General features: G+C 40.9%; 2 protein-coding genes across 3 annotated transcripts; both read left to right on the top strand.

Annotated features, from left to right (window-relative positions):
• The first annotated feature begins 1,004 nt into the window (after positions 1-1,004).
• LOC110064993 (uncharacterized) lies at positions 1,005-10,612 on the top strand. Of its 2 annotated transcripts, none has more exons than XM_089291430.1 (11): positions 1,005-1,202; positions 1,771-1,839; positions 3,287-3,340; positions 3,448-3,528; positions 4,478-4,712; positions 5,247-5,400; positions 6,517-6,740; positions 7,001-7,066; positions 7,450-7,569; positions 9,098-9,376; positions 10,301-10,612. In XM_089291430.1, the coding sequence occupies exons 2-11, from the start codon at positions 1,777-1,779 to the stop codon at positions 10,441-10,443; spliced, it is 1,419 nt and encodes a 472-aa protein (XP_089147556.1). In that variant the 5' UTR covers positions 1,005-1,202; positions 1,771-1,776; the 3' UTR covers positions 10,444-10,612. The 2 variants fall into 2 exon arrangements, with proteins under 2 accessions (XP_089147556.1, XP_089147555.1); XM_089291429.1 differs by lacking the exon at positions 1,005-1,202 and adding an exon at positions 1,565-1,675.
• A 2,250-nt stretch (positions 10,613-12,862) lies between these two features.
• LOC110065070 (acyl-CoA dehydrogenase family member 11-like) lies at positions 12,863-22,343 on the top strand. Its single transcript, XM_089291427.1, has 9 exons — positions 12,863-13,057; positions 15,249-15,348; positions 15,909-16,034; positions 18,092-18,253; positions 18,693-18,804; positions 18,994-19,046; positions 20,104-20,230; positions 20,890-21,026; positions 22,140-22,343. Exons 1-9 carry the CDS (start codon positions 12,900-12,902, stop codon positions 22,254-22,256), a joined length of 1,092 nt encoding a protein of 363 aa, XP_089147553.1. The 5' UTR covers positions 12,863-12,899; the 3' UTR covers positions 22,257-22,343.
• The last annotated feature ends 729 nt before the right edge of the window (positions 22,344-23,072 follow it).

Genomic DNA, 23,072 nt, shown 5'->3' with positions numbered 1-23,072 from the left:
ACGATGAATGTCTGGAAAGTTGACAGCTAGAATGCGATGTCTTTGATCGTATTTTTTTTCCTGATTCTCCTATTGTCTAAATGTAGGATATTCTTGTTTCCCAGCACGGCTGGAAAATTTTAATCAATACATATAAGCGAATATATAATGAATGATGTCCTGGTGTTCGACTTTCCCATTATACCGCATTCTGTCGTGTTTGATTCCTCTCGCCTGGCAAAACGGATATATCGATGCGAGAGTGAACTCCCGGGGGTAGGTAATAATTATAGAACTGCGGTCCATCAGTTCTCTTTTATGAATCGCTATGTATCTTTTTGTTTTAGGTCTCTTTTAATCCGTTAGAATGTATACTCAAGAAGCAGACTACTCGTCTCCTTTATTCAGAGGCATCCATCGAAAATGTTTACTAAGATATTAAGAGAGGACATGAAGGAAGAAGGGGAAGAATAATTACCAGAGAGTGTATTCCCAGACGAATCCCTTTCAAGCTGTTTCTAAGTCCTCCACGGATAACGTTACCACCTGCGTTGACTGGGAGCTTGAGCTGTCCACATAAACAAAATTCATGTCCCAGAAGGGGAGAGGGCTATTGCTAGACTCTCCTGAGATTCCCGAAACCAAGAATAATCTAAAAATAACCTGGGAAGGTTTATCTTGAGAATAACGCCTATAATGAGGATTAACTCTCGTACTCTTCATCCTCTCTTGCTTAACTGATGCATTATTCCAGTTACAACAGAGAAATAAGACGTATTTCTGAAGCATATGTTTTGTTCTTTTTTCTGCGTTTTAGAAAAAAAAAATGTAATGTGTTGCTTTCTCCCAACGTGATGGTTAGGAAATTCCCCACCAAGCTAAATAAACTTTCCCCGTTTCTCACCCAGCTGAGTCAAACCATCAGTTTATTCAACAAATATTGCACCAGACTCGTGTCAAACAACTGACTGGATAGTGCGTACATGTTGGAAGCACACATTGATATTTTCTGGATTTTGATCGATGGAGCCCCAAAGTAATGATATCAATGATTTCAGTGATAATTTCCCAACAGGAAAGCTACTGAAAGTAATTTTCTCAACCAGCAAGAATCTATCAGCGGAACGGATCAGTATTTAAAAATATCGTATTCAGTCCAGTTGAAGCTGACATTTCCAAACGTCCCAGCATTCCTAAGGAGCAAAATAGTTAACAGCCCACATGTATGTAGTTACTTCCATGTCCCTGTTGCCCCTATACTAAATAACTTGTGTTTTTGTCTGCGGAGAGTATTGATATATCAAGGTATTTTGAACAAAATCAAGTGTGTCTGTAGACGTTGATATGTTGAACACACTAACTTCGCTTTATTTCCTAAACGAAGAGCTTGACAAGAACACATATATTTATTTTTTATTTTCTATATCTTTGAACGCGTGATCAAACACGTCACTCAAAGATGGCAGCTCAATTCAATTTGTCCTGCATCACCTGAAGCAGATGATCAACGATTGAAGAGGATTTATTTGTTTTTGGTGGCATTATGGTGGTTTGTGGAAATTTTCAAGTGCTATTGTCACAGAGAACAAAGCGCCTCTAAATTAGTTTGTTATTTTTATTGGGTTTTAAGTCGATTTAGTTATTGTTTTATCGCTGCAACATAAAGCAAAAACTGCAGTGGCAAGTTAAAACACTGGTAAAATAACACTATTTATCTACTGCTTTATCGTAGTTTTTTAAAACGTAGTGACCTTTTACATTTTTCAATGGATTATTTTTCGTCTTCGGCAGGTTAAAATGGATCGATATCACATATTCCGGGAATATTTTGTACTCTTCGTTCTTGGATTTCTTCTTAAGGTAAATTATCTTGAAATATTATAATGAATGCTATTTTGTTAAAATTTGTATACAGTAAATTTTACCTATAAACAACAGACAATGCCAGTGTACAACTCCAACATACTAACAATTAGAATATAATAATTTTAAGTCCCGTCATGCTGTGATCTGTCCCATAATAATTTCTCTAGTAGAATAAGCGATAAAAACCAGCTAAAAAAGTAATGGTACTGGCTATGAAAAACAACAGCAACAACAACAACAACAAAAGAAGTATTTCTGATAAAATGACGAAAGTACCTTGTACTGTACTTTTTTTTCTCCCTTTGTTGACATCAGGTTTTCAGAACCCCCAGGGGTCGGGGGGGGGGGGCACTACTCGCTTATATGGGCTGTATAGGTAGGTGAGGACCCAAAGGGTATGGTTATTTCGCCGTTTTGTTTTTAAAATTAAGATATCGATTTCGGCCATTTCGGTCTTAAATAAAAAAAGGGTGTGCTTTTTGCCTTTTGGTTTTGAATTGTGTATGTTTTTAGACGAAGCTATAAAAGAATTTCAGCATTGCCTTTAATGATGATTTCCAGTCCGTACTGCGCAGTCTCGGCATCCTAATGTTTATAAACATCATAAATCTCACTCGATGGAATGTGAATGATGTTATTCGCTACGTACCACATACCTTATCTTTGAGGCCTTTCAAATTCTTTTTCCAACAGCTTCATTGATGTTTACAGCTGTCGGAGGTTGTTTCATCAAGTGCTATAAGAAAGAGCAAAGTATAAAGCTTCGACCCCCTCGAATCGATCATGGCGGTTGTTTTGAAACTTTGAAATTACTTCATGTAATTAGTTGCGAAATGTACGGACTGGAAATCATCTTTAACATCTTTGCTAGGGACCTAATTATAAGTCAGGTCTGAAACAGGGTACAGGTCTTTAATAGGGTATCAAATCTCTGGTCATAAATAGGGTTGGGAAAATTGCAGATTTTGGTCTTAAATAGGGTAGGGGTTTTGGAAGGCGGGTCGCACACCCTTTCAATATTTTTTTCTGGGAGTACTCCTCCCTCCTGGCTAAGAACTCCAAAAATGATTAAATTTAAAATTAATGGCGTTATGAACTAGATCTTTCTCACAAGATTAGTTATAATAACTGTGTGGTCTTTTTTGGAGTGACCAGGTCGATTGATCTGTATTTTACAATTGTCGAGCGCTCGACGTCTTTCACCAATGTCGACCGGGTTCAACTCCGTGCTGTGCTAATGTGCAGGTTGAGTTTGTTTTTGGTTTCCTGAGGATTTTTTCCTGGTTCTCCGGTTTTTCGCCTTCTGAATTTGTTTTAAGCTCCAATTCGACCAGGATATAGAACGACCCGCATGAAAACCAACTAGTGTTGATGTGACTTGCTCTCTAAATGATGTAATTGAAATACTAATCTCACCTCACATGTCTTGTTTTATTTTCAGGAAATCACTTGCAATGGTAAAATAAAGCAATTTCAGGCGGAAGAAAACCGTCAGGTAAGTTATAAAGATGTTAAACTCGATAAAACTAGATTACCTAGATAAAGGTGTTTTTATTGATAATGACTAATTTTTTATCGCTGTTGTTTCTTACCATACATGAGCATACTGTGTACAAACGAGCCACTGATGTCTCCAGTGCTGAATACATTTACAATAGGCACAAACAAACGTTCAAATCTGAGGTAGGAAGATCGCTCTTTTCATTCTCACCGTCTTCATGAAATATTTTTATTTTCTAATTAACCACGTTATATCATAATCACCACCTCTCAATTCTTCGCTATATATACGTTGAAGCTTTGTACCATACGTAGGCTGTGATGCATACAAATTAAGATTAGTAGTATCAGTGTTAAAATATATTTTAACAATTTTCGTATTTGACGCCACTCTTTTGCAAAATGACAAAATGGGCGCTTTCCATTTGACCAGAACCTTCAGGAAATTTGGAAAGGAAATTAAAAAATTTTTAAATAAAACCCTAATTCGATATATTTCCCAAATGCAAACCACTTAACCTAGGGCTTTCCACAAGTTGCTCTAGATTTCCCAAAACGTTGCCCGCAATTTCTCAAAACGTTGCCCAAAAGTTGCTCTAAAAAAGAGAAAAAAATGGGTTGCTCCCTTCCTTTATTTGGTCTGATGCAAAAGTAGAACAAAAGTAAGATTTCTAAGCATTTTAACGCAATTTTGCGGTGTAACCAGCGTTGTTAAATAACTTTGTCCTCAATTAAAACCACAAAATGTATGAATAAAGAGTAGCGAACGTTTGGGTGTCCCTCGCGACCTTGTCCTCGTTTCCTGAAATTCCGGAAAATATTGTTATATTCGCCACTGGAAATTTCCGAAATGTCAAAAAGAGAAAGCGTCCTAGGGCTTCGATGATTGGTTATTGCTGCTCAGATGGACTTTTATATCGTGATTCAGCATTGGTGAATGCATCTTACTGCCTCGGGGGAAGGGGTAAAAAAGACATTTGCAGAGAGGTTGAATGTGATAAATCATTGTTGCATCATCTCAAGTGAAGGCTAATTTCCTTCATCCTGTTTGCCAGAGACTTCTCAAACGTATATCTGGTTGGGAATAACCCAGTGTAAGTTTTTGTAAACTGACAATCATTCTTATTTCCAGGCTACCTACTACGGCGAGTATTCCGAGGGTGGCGCATGCGCTTTAGATCCACTCTCCCCAATGTCTTCTCAGCCTGGTTGGATAAGAGTGGCTGCAGGTTCAGATGACTTTCAAAACTCTCTCGGCTGTGGAATGTGCGTGGAAATTACAGGTTCAGGAAAAGGAAGTGGATCTGATCCCGTCACTGGAGTTACCAAAGCCATTGTTCATGATCTGTGCGGAGGCTGTGGCAAAGGTGATTTTCATATGAGCATAAAATAACCAGAGTGATGGTTTTGCAATGTAGACCGCTGGAGTGAAAGAAGTTCAACTCCCACATGATTGGTTTGGCTCAAGAGGTTTAAGGCCTGGGTCAGGAATGTAAAGTAAGAAAAATCTTTCACCCAAGCCTAAATGACGCCGACATGGCGGCCACATTGAGTTTTTGGAATACCAATATGGCTACCATGACGTCATGAGAAAACACTCTATAAGGTTAAAGGGTTTTCAGGTTGAAAAGTTTATTTCCTTCCCTTTCCGGTCACACGACGGTAGCGTCATAATACACAACATTGCGAAGAAGGCTTAAATTGGGTTTATATTTACATTCAGACAACTGTCTTTTAAAATTTTAAGGATTTCGAAATTATAGAATGATTTCAAACGATAGAAAGGCCAGAAAACTACTGAAAAAGATTATTAAATATGGATGGGATGAAGTTACAAAGAACCCCTCCGATTAACCGCCATATTTTGTTCGCCACTGAACGAAATCTCTCTGTGACTTCAGGTGGCTATGATCTGTTTATCCCTGGTGACGGTAGATGGGATATCGAAACAAAAGCTATTGACTGTCCAACTGTCCCGGGCAAGGATGGGAATATCATGTTCAGATTTACTGGAAGCAACCCGTGGTATGTCAAATTGCAAGCGCGAAACATCAAGTAAGATCACCACTTATTTTCGTAATTTAGTCGATTTGTTACTATTCGTGTCTTTAACGCTTCAAACAATTTGAGATGGAATATTTTCGCGCTTTCTAACAAACAAACAAACAAACAAACAAACAAACAAACAAACAAATAATGTTATAAATCTGCTCCGTTGAAAGTGTTTGGTCAGTTTAGCCATGATGGTATTGGCTGAAATACTCCTAACAGATCGACTTCATTTGAACAAAAATAGACGGACCTCAAACCGACCAATTTGACTAAAAACTGACGGATCAAAACCGACCAATGACTGATGACAAACTTTACACGAGTCTTTCATCCAATACCATCACGGCTAAACTGACCAATCACTTTCAACGGACCAGACTTATAACATCATCGACTGACAAACATTATTCACTTGACTCTGAAGATGATTTCAGCTCAGGTTGTCGAAACTTCAGTCACCAACAACAGTTCTTTTGAGAACTACCCTCACCCGGACGATCACACTATACGAACTACTGATACTCCTGGGTTCAAACCATTTACAATAAACAAATGATACCTTCATTTCACACGCGCATAAGATGCGCGAGTGACTGTTGAGTTCCAAATGTTGCAATATCTATTTCTAACCATAGACTGAAAAATGTTTCTCCTGACATTATTCATGCCTACATTTACATTAAGGAGATAGAAAAATCAGTCCACTCAGCTTTTTGTGATGAGCTTGATGAATTGTGGTTCTTCTCGTTCCTCTTCATGTGTTAAACAAAACATCCATGCTCCCTTTTGCACTTTACCACATCAGATCTAACTTGTTAAAATGACCTTTCATTTTATTTCAAAATGTTTTCTGAGATATCAGAAGTCAGAAGCAGGTTTCGGTGAATTGCACCCTAGATTCTTTCACATCGTTGGCTAAAAAGTTATTTGAAAAACTGCATTAAATATGTTGCAAGTTAGCAGCAAAAACTAAGCTACACATTTACCTGACAATGACATCCGATGATGTCGAAACGTCGTATATTTATTTCGCTAATATTTGTGTTGAAAAATTTCCCTCAAGCCTTACTTATTCGATTTTGTTAAAGTTGGTTATTTTTAGTTTCAATTTATTTTCAGAGTTCCGGTAGCTGGTATGGAAATCCTTAAAAATGGAAAGTATTCTTGTCTCAAGAGGACTGGTGACAATTACTTTATCGGTGATGGTCTGGGTAAAGTTGACTTTCCCATGACTGTTCGAGTGACCGCGGTGACAGGAGAACAGAGGGAAGTGGTCTTACCATCCATGGAGAATGATAAAAATATTCTAAGTGATGTTCAATTTTCCGGATTTGCGGTTGGCGGTAAGCTATTCCGTAGAGTGCAAATAAATTGCTAAAGATCTATGAGTTTTTTTAAAGGGAACCTAAAGCGCACTAAAAATTGCCTCAGAAAACGCGTCTGTTGAACACAGCAAGTCCATAAAAAAGAAACTAGATACGTGGGGCGAGCTGGGCGTTGGATTGAAACGCTACCATAGCGCGGAGTGCACGCTATGCAAATTTGTCCACAAAATGTCGCATAATTTTATTTAACGTGTTGTTGTTGTTGTTGAACTTTTCAGCCGGTCCAAGCAGTATTAAATGCGCAGGCCAAGGAAACAAACCCCCTTATCCCGCAGGGGGTATGGGTAAGTAGACGAATGTGCTCTGCAGAGGACAGTGTTTAATGTAGAATATGAGAGCTTTCCAAGGGAAAGGTTCTAAGTGTAATGTAGCAGTTTTGAAACTGAAACACGAAATATTGAGACATTTTTAGAATATTTCCGTGTTAAAACTCAGTTTTTCTGTGATGCATTTGTATCATTGATATCCATTGTAAATTTAAGTATAATACATAATTAATTGTTTCCTCCTAAAATCTTGTAAACGTTATCATAAGCAAAACAAAACTGATTTTTTTTTCGGCAAGAGATATAGAGTGGCATAAACCGCAAGCAGTTCACTGCAATGATTTGTTATCATTCTTTGTGATGTTTAAAAAGATGTTATTGCGTTTCTTTGTCTACGGCAGCTCCTGGTGAAGGTCCTGGGCCAAGCGCCCCATCACCACCTCCTGGTCCACCCTCCCCTCCCTCGGGGCCAACTACAGGAGGCGTTGGAGCACCTGGTACTTCCTCTGGGGGCGGAGCTGGTAAAGCAGTTTGTCTTGGATTGTATGATCCATTATTTGCGTGTTTAAAACCAAAATCATATACTGCATAACAAAACCTGTATCATGTTACTTGTTCAGAACAGGACAACTAATGTCCTACCTCGTGACATCGGGTAAGCGAGTTGCCAGACGCGGCGACCCAAGTTTAGCCTCTTTCAGGTGTTCAGTTAGTTGGGGCCCAGCGCGGAAAACGGCGAGCGAAAAATTAGGGAGCTTAAGCAAAGACGACGGCGACGACGCCGAGGACAACGCTTAGTAAAAAATGAATTTATACATCTTTTTACCAGCGAAATTCGCGATTGTCTAGATCTGTTCGGTACGCCAATGGCTCTGAAGACGTGTCCAGGCTAAATATGCAATGCCAGCGTTCAATTCCAAATGAAAATATGAAAAATTAGACTTGTTCATTTCACGCTGTTGTTTTGCAGAGGACGGCAAAGAAATGTACAAAGATTTATGACGCACGTGCACAGCTATTGTTTTGCTCAGTAAACCTTTTATTTAGTGACGTTCTCGTTGCCGTCGTCGTCGTGGTTTGCTTAAGCTCCTTAATATTGCAGGAGCTCGGCGAGAGAAAGGGAAAGAACGCGTTCTTTCGCTTTTCTCTCGCCGCGCTCCTCCCCTATTTTTTCGCTGGCCGTTTTTTTGGAGCTGCGCTCCAACTAACTGAACGTCTGAAGGAGGCTAACCCAATTTTGGCGCTAAATGTAAATTTAAGAGGCGCCACGAATTCCATTTCTAAAATATAACATAATTTCTTGTGCTCAAAACGCAGTAAAAGTTTAAAAGTAGACTACATTTTCTGGGCTCAACCGAGCTTCATGAGCCACAATAAAAATCTGAATGTTAAGGAAAGTTATATCATTTTGATTATTGTGACTGATGAAACTCGGTTGACCCAAACCCAGTATAAGTTTCTCTTTTAAACGTTTATCGCGCTTTGTGCACCGGACATTATTTTATGCTTTAATTATGATTCCAAAGCGGTAACACAATATTTTTGATTAAATGTTCCATATTTGTTTTATTTCTTACGACCTGTTTTGTTTTGCATTCCAATCATTTTCCGTGAGCAGTCAATGCGGTCTCCAGTTAGAAAAGAGTGACCAGACCAATGCTTTGCATGCACGTAATGCCATGCCAGGACAGGACGGTACAGTGCAATGTAGGCTAATACAAATTTCATGGTAACTGGCCTCATAAACAGAAACAAAAAGGTCAAACAGGGTTAACGTCCTCTGTTAGGATCAAACTGATCTACAATAGGTAGTAGTTTGAAAACAATTAAATGTAATGATCTGATCATACACGTTGACAGAAATAAAGCAAAATGTATTTCTGTCATTATTTACAACGTGATTCGGTTCTTTTTTGCTGTACGTGCTAATTCTCTTGATGAAGAGTTCAATCACATTTTAACTTGCACATTTTCGCTCTAAAATAACATATCAAGAAACTGGTGCATGGCCCCTCCCATGTTAGTTGTTGTTGTTGTTGTTTTTTCCAGCCGGCTCAGATTTCTGCGCGAATAGAGACAGTGGCATGTACCCAGACCCCGACGACTGCGCAGGATTCATCATCTGTAACATCGGTAAAGCACACCGCCAGAAGTGCGCTCCACCCCAGCTTCTCCGAGCAGATACAATGAACTGTGATCTGCCAGAGAGGGTAGACTGTGGTACCAGACCACGACGCTATAAGGATCTGGCACAAGGGCTTTCCTTGACTGACACGCCACAAGGTCATTATAGCTCCTACATGAAGCCGGCTCCAGGTGCCAACCGAGGTATGATGTTTCACTTATTTAAAGCTACCTCATAGAGACTCAATGGTAAAACGTTTGAGTTTGCATCGGAGACCTAAAGGTAATGGATTTTAATTCCATTTACTCAAATTGGAGGCAACTGGTAAGTCAAATTACAGCTGAGGAAATTTAAACTGATTTTTCTTCTTGATTGTTTTTAATTGCTTGTAGAAGAGATTGTCTCTTAGTAGAAGTATCTTAAGCCTCAAAGATCCGTTCTTCATGAGATTCATTGGAAAAATCTAGGTTTTGTTTTTTGCTTTTGTTTTCGTTTTTGCTTTTTCGTACGACTTCGGCATTCGCTTACCGACCGGCAACGCGTGTCCATAGAAGAACGGCTATGATTTTTTTTTTTTGCTTTTGTTTTCGTTTTTGCTTTGTTGTACGACTTCGGCATTCGCTTACCGACCGGCAACGCGTGTCCATAGAAGAACGGCTATGATTTTGTTTTTTGCTTTTGTTTTCGTTTTTGCTTTGTTGTACGACTTCGGCATTCGCTTACCGACCGGCAACGCGTGTCCATAGAAGAACGGCAAAAAGAATCTTAAACGGTGAAGACTGGGTAGAGACTGACACTGAGCATGGATAGGTTACTTGATGTGCCAAGATTGTGAGCCGCACTATCATTTGCATAGTTTCATATTTATGTTGTCCATCTACGTTTACGAAATTACAGTCACATAAGAAAGCATTAACGGAATTCATGATATATGTCGTGTGTGGATGAAAGGCGGGGTAAACGCGTCTACAGACCGTAAATATACACGTGTCTGAAGGTTTACAAGACTACGAGATCTCGCTACGTTTTACACTTTCGACGCGTAATCGCTGACTATAACTATGGACCTGTTTACATGGAGAAACGTTGTTTGACCTATTCATGTATTCTCCTTTTATTGTTTTCAGATACTAAAGCAGCTCAAAAGCCACAGAGCAGTTCTTCCATCAAGCAGATCTCACCATACGAGATAACAATGCGCTTAGAAAAGGCAAATGGGCATGCAGTACTGTATAAACCTAGAGAAAGAAGCAAGCAACAGCATGGTTAACACGCTAGTCTGTCCGTAACAAGGGTGGGGAGGGTATTCAAACATGGAAGGTCATCCTATATAGAAAAATGATTTAGATTAATAGCTGAGAGACTTTGAAGTGATCATGGGGACGTTGACGAAAGCATGAACATGTTTTTAAATTAAAGTATCAATGACAGTGTTGAAACAGCTGGCAATACTTAACGATGTATTCTAGCTTAGGAGAGTTTCGTGAATTTGGTTTCCGGCGCATAACACTTACTTCATTTTGATCTGTAGCTTTTGAAGTAATATATCAAACATGAGAGACAATGTTTCATCGGGATTTCCAAACACCGAGAAGAGAGTTGAAAATACGACGCGGAGCGGAGTATTTTTGACGAAAATGGGATGTCATGTTGGATAGCCGATGAAACACTGTCTCGAGTGTTTGATATATCTTCTCATCGAAACAAAAACTAAGGAGTAAACGGAGAAGTAAAATCGTCAAAATCTATGCTAATTAAGACCGGGTATCCAGACCTCCTTCACGGTTGTGATTTTCTTCGATTTAACTTGATGGATTATTAACGAGTTTCAGAATATAAGATATACATTGCGCTCTCGCATTTTGGAATACAGTTCATGGTCTCCCAACTAGCTCATTTGCCACAACTCATCTGAGGTCATCATTGTGACGGCATAACCAACATATAAGCGTTATCCTTTAGTTACTGGCAATTTCCCAGCAGGAATGTTTCAACTTCTGCTTCCAAACTAATTTCCTTGCAAGAAGTTGCCTGTCGGCAGACCCATCACCCAAATTTGCTCACAGCACGGCAAACTAGGGAGTGGGGATTCCAGGATCATATATAAATCTGAAGTGGATGGGGAGAGGGGAATAGTGGTCGGGGAAAAACTGACAGAATATAAAGAAAAATTTAATCAGTCACAAACTACAACTCACCTTTTGCGATTTTTTTTACTCAAAATAAGCACCCCGGGCCCCTCCCCTAGATCTGCCACTGGTATGCTCCTGTCACGTGACATTGTCAATCCTAATAAAATGCTGGAGTTAGGTTGACACGTAATGTTATTAAATGTGTCGAACACTAACTTTAACGTCTAGTCGAGGACCACCTTATTTAAAAAAAAAAAAAAAAAGATATGAAGTTGGCTCAGAACCACTTCGACAGATTTTTTTTTAAGCCGCTGTCAAAAGATTCATAAAATCGTGCTTATTACAATTCCACGATAAAATGTAGGGGTCACCGAGCTTTTTCTGAGTTATAATCCCTTAAGAGCTGTTTTTGCTGTTGCTATTGTAACCTTTTATAACCACCTCTTGTTCAACAATGACTAGGTATTTGTGTGATACTAATCATTGTAACATCATCTTATAACTGATAGCCCTTGATTCGTCAAAATATAACTGCTTGCAACTACTGGACGTTCCCTCCCTCCCGTTTTTCCTCGGGGGGTGGGTACGGCTACACGTAGGCTAAAACTGTTACCTCCTCACGGTCATTACACCATTATGCTGTTTATTCCGAGTTAAGATGTTCAATGTGACGTTTATATAGGAAAGCAGTTTACAAAAATTCACTTTTCTAGTCAGTCTAATCTATGCTAATGTCCAGTATGTCACTTTCACTTATCAAAATATGGGGCACCCAAGCCGAGCCCTGGGGGTGGGGTGGGTGCGGAGGAAATGCGGTATTTAATGGAAGAAGGGCGCTAAATCGAATCATTGCTGATGCAGTACTTAAACAAAGGACAGGAGCCCATCTCTAGGAGCGTGTAACTACCCCATGTGCCTGTCACGGCGTATCACAGACCGATCTATTTGTGGTTTGAATTTACCGCGAATTCAGACCCCCTGAGGAACCACAGTGACTAATCAAAAGCCTGGACTTCATTTTTAACTGACGTTATCATTTCACCGGAAGATTAAAAACAGAACGAAATAAAAAAAAAAAATGGAAAAAAAAAAAAGGAAAATTTCCTTGCCGATGCGCGCCCATGTAGACCGGAACTGACCTATTACGCGGGAAAAGAAGCCTAAAAATAGACCGGTCTGTAAAAATGCTGTGACAAAGGCTTAGTATTGGACTTGCCACACGTTGAACTTTGCTCAGTCCTTGGTATTTGAGCGACGAAGTCGCGAGTGAAACCAACAAACCAGGGAAGTATAACTGGAAAGGACTTTTAGAAAGTCTAACTTAGTATGGGAGTTGCATCGCCACTTTTAGTGATGGGCTCCTGATGGAGATTATATGTTTGCGAGCGTATCTACTTTAGAAAATATACACCAAAATGTATTTTGAGATGATTATTAATGCCGTATAGTTGTTGATTAACGACCAAAAAATCGCGTAAAAAGTGATCGTGTATGTTTACGCAACTGCGTGACATTATAGCGTGACATGACGTCAAACATTCAAATGACGTCAATATAGCATTGCATATTCAGTTTGTGGTTGAATTCAAGCAACATGGAGGATCACGACGCAGAAGCTCTAAAACTTCAGGAATATTGGAAGCAGGTAATGGAGGAGTACACCTCTGATAGCTCAAAACTTGACGAATACCTGAAACAAAACATGGCAGATTTTCCAGCTGGAGACGGAGAGCTAAAAATGTTCAAGTTCAGGTACGGGATTAACTGGACCACTTTAAAATTCTGAACTATTGGGCAGTCACGGTTCAGTAGATTTTGTTGTTTGTTTCCTTCTCAAAGTAGGAAAATAACTTTACCCTTAGAAGCTGAAACCGTTAAGGTTCTGCCGTTTTCCGTTAACTTAGCAGAGCGGCGAACTTTTAAATTTCGTTTAAAATACTCGATCGTGACGGCGACGTTGATCGTTTCGTGATGAATATGACATGACATAACAATGTGCGCTGCATCATATGTGATGTTAATACTTCTTGCAACAGTATTGAATTGATAATTTTTGACATGAAACTCGTTGCATTGCTAAGTATTCCCTGCCAGAGCCAAACACCCTCTCCAACCAGCGGCCATAATGATTTTTTTTTCAGAAATCGGAGATAATTGATGCAAGCCATCGTGAATAACCGGTCCCTCAGTTGTGTCCTTTGTTTGAGGTTGAGGACTTATGCACGTCCTCGGTCGTTGCGTGACAAAACCTAGGACGTATTTATACATCCTTGGTAGGGAAAGGGTACGGAATTCAATGAAGAATATTTACGATTTACCTCGGTTTTCGTCGGTGCGTTCTAAAAAATTCCACTGGTCACGCGTAGCATGAACGAGAATCTGATTCGCTGATTTAGAAACTACAGTGTAGAAGGTTTATATTTTTGTTGAAGTAGTGACAACCGTTGCTGATTTCTATCTAGTTGTGCAATAATTCTTAGCATTTGAGAACTTATTGGCAAATGATAATTTTCAGCGGTCGAAACTCATACTTGATCTTTTGAAATTGCGAACCTACAGAGTTTCTAATTAGCACTGAGACAAGACTCCCCCAACAGGACCTTGGCATATTTACCGACGTTCTGTGATATTGTTTACGTAGAGAGCAATACCCTGCGAGACAGAGATATTCTCTTCTCTTTCAACTCTGCTCGGTGAGAGACGAGAGGAAACCTAGCTCTGCTCGCAACCGTTCAAAATCCTATCGTGCACGCCCGAACTATATCAGCATGTCGCATGGTCGTGCTGTCTTGTGATACGTTTTTTCACGCCAATTATTAGTTATTTTGGGTTCAACATTGTCGGGATTTTGTTTTTTTAATTTCGTCTTTTAACCTTTTTTAGTTAGAGAAAGTACAAACATTTCGTTAAGTTCTACGAAGTACTGAGTGTCATGGTAAAAGACGAATTAAGGTGGTTCGAACGGAGTAACGATACTGTTCAACTTTAAGAGACTATCAATCCAACAGAAAATCGAACGTTACTGGTGTCATGAAGTTACAAATGACATACGTTTTACCAAGATGCGAGTTACCATGGTAACAGTATGGCCTCATACATACGATGTTGCGATCTACGACTTGACATAGTTGCCTAAGCGACGGTAAAATTTAAATATAAAATTGTGGGAGGGTTTTGAGAAAATTGCAGGTGAAGTTTCAAGGAGTCAAACTACAGCAAAAACTTAGCTGTTTTAAAAAGATGTACGAAGGCGCGGCCCGAGTCAACTATCACATGTAGAAATCGACAGCGAGTAATCTAGTATAATCTACGAGTCGTTCGAAACTTTATCAAAATTCTCTTCACAGACACTTCGATTACGCAAACAAGCGGCCATCTTATAGTGGGTAGCGTAGCCAATGCGGCAGAGAACGGCATTCGTGATAAAATGCTGGTAGATTTTTACCAATACTGAAGAGACGCACGCAGCATGGAAGCTATTTGTTAAATAACGCGCGCTCGAGTTGGTTAAACAGCGTGCTACATCAGGTCTGAAGGTGCTATGATCGAACAGTAGCAGTCAGAGATCGACCAGAAATATTTTCTGGATGGAAACAGCGTGAAACTTGTGAAAATCGTACTCCAATAACATAATGTCTCCGGGGCCACGTTTCTCTCGGGCCAGAGCCCCTACGGCTAAGAGGGACAAGCATTTCTGGGGAGAGAATGGAAAAGATCGAGGCGACTCTACAGGCAGGGTGGCTTACTTGAGCTATTATGATAAAATTAATTTTTTCGAGTCACCTACACTGTGCTACACAACGCTGTGTTCTTCATGATGTTGGGACTGGGTTGGGGCTGGCGGAGGGACCGTTGCTTGATGTCCCCAAACGACGTCCCATATTCCTATCACACAATAACTTTAGGAGATACTTACTTATATTTTCATTCTTGAATAACAAAGGGCTGGAACCTCAAATCCGACCTTTTTACTTCGAAAAAATGGCAAAGAGTTCGTGCTACGGCACAAGTCTCCAGTGCAGGTCTACATTGGTTATCACAAGGTACAGCGTATTTTTCTTGAATGATTGAGGGGTTCTTTTATATCGCCTGGATGTTTTATATCACTTTACTGTCCATTTTAACGTCCTTAAAATGGTTATCAGCCATCTATTTGATTTAGCCATGATTCAGGTCTTTGTCGGTCACTAGAGCTGAATTTTCAAAGTTATAAGAGACAAGTTTGCGATGTCGAAGACTCTTGAGCAAGTCTGGGCTCGATTCCCGCCGCTCTCTTGAGTCCGTTTTTTTCTCTCGATCAGCGGCTGGTATCGTGCCAAGCGTAAGTCGTCACATTCTTTCTTGAGATGGTCGTTTTGTAGTCAGTTCTAAACATTTCTCGGTTTCACCTAGCACATGATACAATGGACTGTTAGCACTAAGTATGTTCTATATCACATTATTTGGCTTATGGTCAGTATGGAAGGCTGGAAATTCTCGGCAAACCGCGACTGCGCTTGGTTGAAGTTGCTTATTGTCAATTCCTAAGGGATGAAAATGAAGAGTGGGAACATGAGTTCCTAATTGCAGAACCTAATTTCTTATCAACGGTGTTAATTCAAAGGTCGACGTTGAGTACAAAATCATGTCTGCCCTGGGGGAAACTTCTTTTCCAGTGCCTAAAACGTATCTCTTCTGTGAGGACAAGACAATCATGGGCCAAGAATTTTACGTCATGGAGTATATCAAGGTATAACGTTGAAAGACTTATTGACATATAAATTTTGGTCCCTAGAAAGGTTTCTACTCGACTCATTAGAGTAATTCTTAGCTGTTTCATCCCGGGCTTGCACCATCTTTTTTGGCCCAAGGCACATTCGTTTACGGTTTATTAATTCAAAGATCTGAGTTAATATTTTGCAAAATTTTTCCGCAGAATAATGGTCATTTTTCTTCGTGAGCACGATAGAAAAAAATGGAGGCTGACCAAGCTATTCCACAAGTTGTCCATCAAAGTGTCAATCAACCAGATGCTCGTTGGATCCCTGCATGCAAAGATTTTTAATTTACTGTCATTCTCGTCCTGGCCTTTCGCCGGCCTCGTGGCCCAAATGAAACAAGGACTCTGAGCACTGCTACCTTTTTTTTTTCGTTTTTACAGTCAAACCAATTGAAGCGTACCACTCGATAGTGAATTAATGAATTGAATATTGAACCCACTAGTTTGTTTCAAGAATGCAAAAATGATTTGATTTTTTTTTATATTGACCCGTTAGCCATATTCCTCGCACGACTAGCGGGTTCAAATAATCAATTCATTATTGCGTTCTTGAAACAACTAGCAGGTTCAAAGTTCAAATAGTCAATTCATTGATGTAATCTTGAGAGGTACGCTTCACTTGAATGGAGAGGTAATTATTAATATACCTAGACTACGACTAGTCCCTATTTCGCTTTGCCCCTGGTCGTGCTTGGCACGAAAGAAAACCGGGAGAAAAAAATGGCCGCGCGAAATCCATGGGGCGAGGAGCGCGCGAAAGGAGGGACTACCGCCTAAGCCAGGGAGTTTGAATTATGCGTTGCTCTCACAACGCAAAAATATGATTGGCTTATGTTAGGAGCGTTGACAACGTGTTGTCAACATTCGAGATACGTGTGACGTCTTGCAGGAATGTTTTGGAACCGGAGCAAAACGAAGCGATACCACAGCAAATCGAAGCGTTGGAATCGCGCTTCGCAATCCGTGATGTTCTTGCGAATCTGCCAACAGGCTTTGCAAAGATTTAAATTTATCCAGTGTTTTGTTTGGGAAAGCTTTCCACCTCCAACCCGACTGCGAGTGTGTTAGTGATTTCGCCGCTCAACAGCATCGTCCAAGTCAGCGAATATAAATTCACTGAGCTTGGCCTTTCTGCCGTCCATTTGGAAGATTGTACCGGACTTTCACTTGAAACCGCACATTCACCTGAAACTTTCAGCTGTTATGGGCAAACATTTCACCGCAGTTGGATGATCTCCTTTGTCAAACACATAATGTAAATTCTCGGTTGAAACTCTGCATTTGAAATTTTCGCAATAATGACTTTTAGATTTACACCTGCAGACGCAGCGAAAATCGTTACAAGATACCCCATTCGTCGTCTCCTTTTTAAAACTTCTTTGGCAGTTTCGCAGAACGTACACAGAACAAAGATATACTTCTCACGGCATATGTTTTTGCCTGGCTACTTGAAGAGTAGAGTAGAGCAATTTTATTCAGGATATCTCCCGGGATTATTGATAATAAGAGGACGTCAAGATGAGAAATCCTACATTGCAAAATCACTCGGCCGTGAAAGGGCAAACTCTTGGGCTTAGGCGGTAGTCCCTCCTTTCGCGCGCTCCTCGCCTCCAGGATTTCGCGCGGCCATTTTCTTCTCGCGGTTTTCTTTGGTGCCACGCACGCCGGGCTAAGCGAAAGAGGAACTACTCGTAGTCTATAATATACCAGGCCCCTTGCACAAGCCGGTCGCTTAGTGTAAAATTAGCTGTGCTGCTCTGCTGGGCCGCAGATTGCGCACCGGGAGATCCAGAAGAAAGCTCCTCGCACCAGTCAAGTTTGACTTTTTTTGTTTCGGATGTCCCAGTACCATGTGGCTGGATCTTGCAAAGGATCTACTGGGCTTACTTTCTCGAACTTCTCCTTTCATGAGTGGTCAGGTTCCTTATGAGATCCCTCCCCAGTTTCTGACCGGTTCGAGCGAAGACTCTATAATCAGAAAGAGCATCTCGTTACTACATGCGCTTTCCACTTTACTCTGTTTGCAGGGTCGTCAGTTCCCGGATGCAAATTTACCCGGTTTACCTCCAGAAGAGAGAAAGGCAATCTTCGAGGCTGCAATGAAAACGCTGGCACAACTACAATCTATCGACACGGATAAGCTAAACTTAGATTGCATCGGTGACAAAGAGAATTTCTTTCAACAAAGGGTAGGTACAATAATAATACATATAACAGAAGCCTCGAATCCAAAACACTCATCGCAACGTGTTTTCAAGTGGTTAATTTTCATTACGTTGTCAGTGATTAAGAAACTGAGAACGGTTTTTTCCACAGCCCATTAGCTTGTATCTGTGCCATTCACATTAAGAAATATATCAGGGTTACTTGACCGTTGAGTTAAATTTGACATTTATCATTCATAATCCCACTATGCTTCTCCGTTCTCCGATACAGGTCTGCCTCGCAGATAGATTAATCCTCACATTCTATATGCCACACTTGTTTGGAAAACACTTTGCAGGCGAGCTTGACGAATCTGTTTCCTTCGAGACATGCATTCGGCCCGACTAGGTAGTCACGTAGAAGCTCGTTTCCTTTCCAGCGTTATACGAATTGGCTACTCAGAAACTTCTTTTGATCTTTCAGTTGGATACGTTGTATGAAGGTTACAAACGAACTGAAATGAAGGCAATTCCTAAAGTTCATCAATTAATGGAATGGATGAGAGAAAACATACCAAAGGACGACAAGAAACCCGGTAGGAAATAATAAATTCAGCCCAGCTATAGTTACCTATTTTTTTGTTAGAGGATCGCTAATCAAGATGAACTTTTAAAATTTGATATTGGTAGACGAGAATTTTTCAACTAGTAACGTTTACAAGAAACTTGCTGAAATTACAATCTGCAATCTTAATTTTTTGTGTGTTTGTTTGTTTTACGTTCAGTTATTCACCACACTGATTTCAGGATTCCGAATATGCTGTTTCATCCAGAACAGGTAAAGAGTGTGGAAGTTCTTTATTTAGTTAGGTTTATTTACTAGATATATAGGGTAAAGTCTGCATACGAGCCAAGTGGCTCATCAGGCCGGAGCTTATCCGGGTTTCGGTATCAAGAAGCAACACGGAGTATTTCTACTCCCCCTGGATGGGATGCTGGTCCATCTCAGGGTTACCCCAGTATTAAATTCGCCGGTACCCATTTATATACCTGGGTGGAGAGAGGCACTGTGAGAGTAAAGTGTCTTACCCAAGAACACGACACAGTGTCCCCGATCAGGGCTCGAACCCGGACCGCTTGCTCCGGGGTCGAGCGCACTCAGTAACGATGAGGCCACCGCGCCTCCACACACTAGATATGTAAAATAATTAATTAACTCCATTTGCAGCTGCCTAGTCGGGAACTGAATTCCTGATATGAACCCTTATAATCCTAATCGGATAATAGTCTGCATAATAGAGCAAGCTGATTGACAGCGAGTTGTCTTTGTTCAACTCAGTGGTCTTATTTTTTGTTATGAAAGAGCTAGAGCCAGAAGCCCTCGAATTGAAAGACCCCGAATTGAAGATGAACCTTTTTTTGTGTAAAAAGAAAAAGATAAGAGAAAACAAGGGGTGTTCGTCTGGCCCTTGAACCTTAAATCTTATCGTAGCTTAATACGTTAAATCTTACTTTATCACTTTGGGAGGAGGGGTCATCTCTAAAAATTAGAATGACGACGGACGCAGGGTTAAAATGTCTGATAAAATGGGGGGAGGGGGGTAGCATTATCTTTTACTGCCAAACCTTGATTCAGGAGTTTCGATTCCATCATATATTGATGCAATCAGGATGAAATTGTAAGTAGATAAGCTCTGTACCATCGAGAATCACAATTGTTTCTATGAGAGTCACAGTTAAGAAACTTAACCTCTTTCCAAATAGGAAAACAACATCCAGCTTATCGCTTTTTTAGCGTAATCAGGTGTCAGAAGTTTACTGGTAACTGATAAATTCGCCATGATTTTTTTTACCTCGCTGACCGCAATTAACGAAAACAAATTCGTCTGTTTCAGTCTCAGGTCTTGGCCGTGATAGACTGGGAAGCAGCATCTTGGGGACATCCATTTGAGGACCTTGCGTACTTCTGCCTAGCTTACCATTACCCAGCGGAATTAGACATTATGCCTGGGTTTAAAGTCGGTAGGCGAATGTCTTTACTTTGCCTACTATCTTGTAAACAGGATGACGACTTTCTTCTTAGGATCTTAGCTAAGATAAAAGACAGACAGGATGTTTTCTAAGCTGTTGATAGCTTTTTAGCTTTTGTTTTCTGTGGTTATTAAAGTCACGTGGTAATTTTTAAGGGCGTGAGGGGGCGGGGAGGCGAATAGGGGGTCTAAGCTTTCTGCCTCTGGCATCTCCCTCACCCTCAAATTTGGAAAACGTGAAGGATTCCTTCTCGTGTAAAAGTGGCATTTGTCTGTCGGAATCGTTGATTACCTTGAGAATAAGGCCTGCATGGGGAATCAAACGGCTTGCCACTCGTCATCTCTTAGTTTGAGTCGATGACGCATTAGCTCTCTTAAGATAACAAATTAGTCTATCAAGGAGCTTATGATGAAGCAGTATTACCTGACCAGCACCTCATTTATCTCATTCTTGTGCATCGAGAGGGTATGCAGGGGTGGGGGAACTTTGGTTGATGCAGATTATCCTCAGGGAAAGAGGAACAGGTACAAAGGGATACGCTTACCATCATCTATGCAGAGGGGTCCTTTCCCCAGTAATCTCTAGCTCTTTTCGCTTCTGCCAAGGAAAGGTCTGCCATTGTTTAGAAGTGAAGTTTGTTTTTATTTTAGCGTATTACTCAGAAGGGATCCCTAGCGAGGAGGCCATGCTGTCTTTATACTGTGAGTTGACTGGATACACCCTTCCTCTCCCAAACTGGACATACTTTTTGGCATTGATATTTTTCCGCGTGGTCGTGAATATTCAGGTGAGCTGTTGAGTCACAAACATTCCCAGGCATCCCCTGGGTTTCTATCTAGATGCTAGACAACTTTTGCACCTTTGGGGACGGAACAGAAAGCAGAGTCCTCATAGCGGCCAAACCAAACCAAAGCCAACAAAAGCCGAGCGAGAGCAATATTTCAGACCCAATAAGCCACAACCAGTCTGGGCATGCATGTGTACTATCTGAACCGTGAAAACGAAATGAACCACCGAAAGGCACATGGCGACCGACGCGAGCGAAAACATCGAAAAGGTCAAAACTGAACCAGTGAACCGAGATAAGCGCAACCTCTAATTATTATTGACACCTACTGCTGTACGCAAGCTAAGCTGAGCAATATCCAGGCTAACCTGAGCGCTTTTCAGACCACCGGAGTGAACGTCTGCAGGTCCAGCACTCCGGTTACCCTGAATAACGCTCAGTAAGGTTAGCTCTCAATAGTGATTACGGCTGTCGCTTATTTCGGTGATTTGGTGTCGCCCGACTCGTTTTGCTCATTTCAGTCGTTTTGGCGGTTTTGTTTTGGTCCTTTCAGACCGGAGGTTTCCCTCGTTTGTCTTGATGGTGGTTTTGTTTCGTTGTCTCGGGTTGTTGTACATGCCGTCTCTCTTATGTGTCAAGTTTGTCTAGGAGTAGCCCGGCGAAGAACGGCGGGTAGAAGAAGGGCGGGCTAGCGCTCCGAGGAATTAATTATGTAACGTTTAAGTCGTTTTGTGTTGGGATCAACCGTTTCAACCGCAACCAGTTTGAGTTGGTACGGTTGACGTTTCTCAATAGGACACTTTTCCAACCGTTTTCGGTTGAAACACGGTAACTCCTCGGAGTAGTCCTCGTACGCGTGCCAGCCGCGACAATCACGCGAAACAATCACGCAAATGCTTTTTCAACCGTTTCAACCTGGTCGAGGCCGGTTAAAACAGTTGATCAACCAAACCAACTGAAAACGGATTTTCACCAATAGAACTCGAATTCGAAAAAAACCCAACCAACCAGACACGGTTCATCCCAATAAAACACGACTTTAATTATACGACCACCTAAACCACAAGACCACAATTTTAAAAATACTAAAAAGTTTCATTTCCTTTATTTCAGACAGTATTTGCACAGTTGTCTACTGGTGGTGTTGACTTACCTTTTTCGTTTAAAGGCGTGGATGACTTGTTGGAGCCTCTTGTACATCACGCCTGTAAAGTTGTTGGACTCAAGTAACTTGGTCAACTGCGTTTGTGCCTCGCTCAAAAAAATTTATGTGTACCGCTTAGAAACGTTACATCAATAAAACTAATAGCGTCGACAGATCGCTTTGTTTTTGTTGTTACGACTTTGACTTAATAGTATACGCTTCCAAGTTAAATGGCTGCTCACAATCATAACGAGATATTCAATTCAAAGATTCCTCAATAGTTTTAAAGGAGAATAAATGCAACAGAACATTCATCTTAGCCTTGGCCTTCCTCATCATCCTCCAAGAAACTCATTCTCTTTGTCTTTCAAGATGACGGATATGACGAGGAAAGACCGGCCTTTCCTCGCTATGGCCGCCATCCTGGAAAGATCGGGGGAACGCGGTTGCGTCCTCTACCTCACCTTTTTTCCTACTTCTCTTACAGCTACTTTTCTTCTTCGTAGCATCGTCCTACTTCTCTTTCCGTTCCACCCATAATTTCTTTTCTGGGGGCTCCCGATCAAATTTCTAAGAAGAACCTTCCCTGCTTGAATCGACTAGGAATGGCGGGGGGGGGTGACCCGAAAACACTGACCCCGGTCCGCGGACCCCCATTACGGACCGGGTCCGTGGACTACCTATGGACCGGTCCACGGACTACCCCTTGGGACCCCTTCTTCGGACCACCCCCCAATATAGAATAAAAATAATAAATAAAGATTTCATTTACGGGTTGTCTAATAGATTACTCGTGACGGCGAAATTTCGAACGTTACCTTGTGCAAATGTAACAGACCTGGATTCAGGCTCGAACGTAGTTTATATCATTACACTTTGCCATTTCCTTTGCTGTGGTCATA

The sequence above is a fragment of the Orbicella faveolata genome, unplaced genomic scaffold (genome assembly GCF_042242905.1).
Source record: "Orbicella faveolata isolate gen_17 unplaced genomic scaffold, um_ofav_v1 contig_24, whole genome shotgun sequence".
In the NCBI taxonomy this organism is placed as follows: Eukaryota; Metazoa; Cnidaria; class Anthozoa; order Scleractinia; family Merulinidae; genus Orbicella; species Orbicella faveolata.
This window is presented reverse-complemented; position numbering and strand designations above follow the sequence as displayed.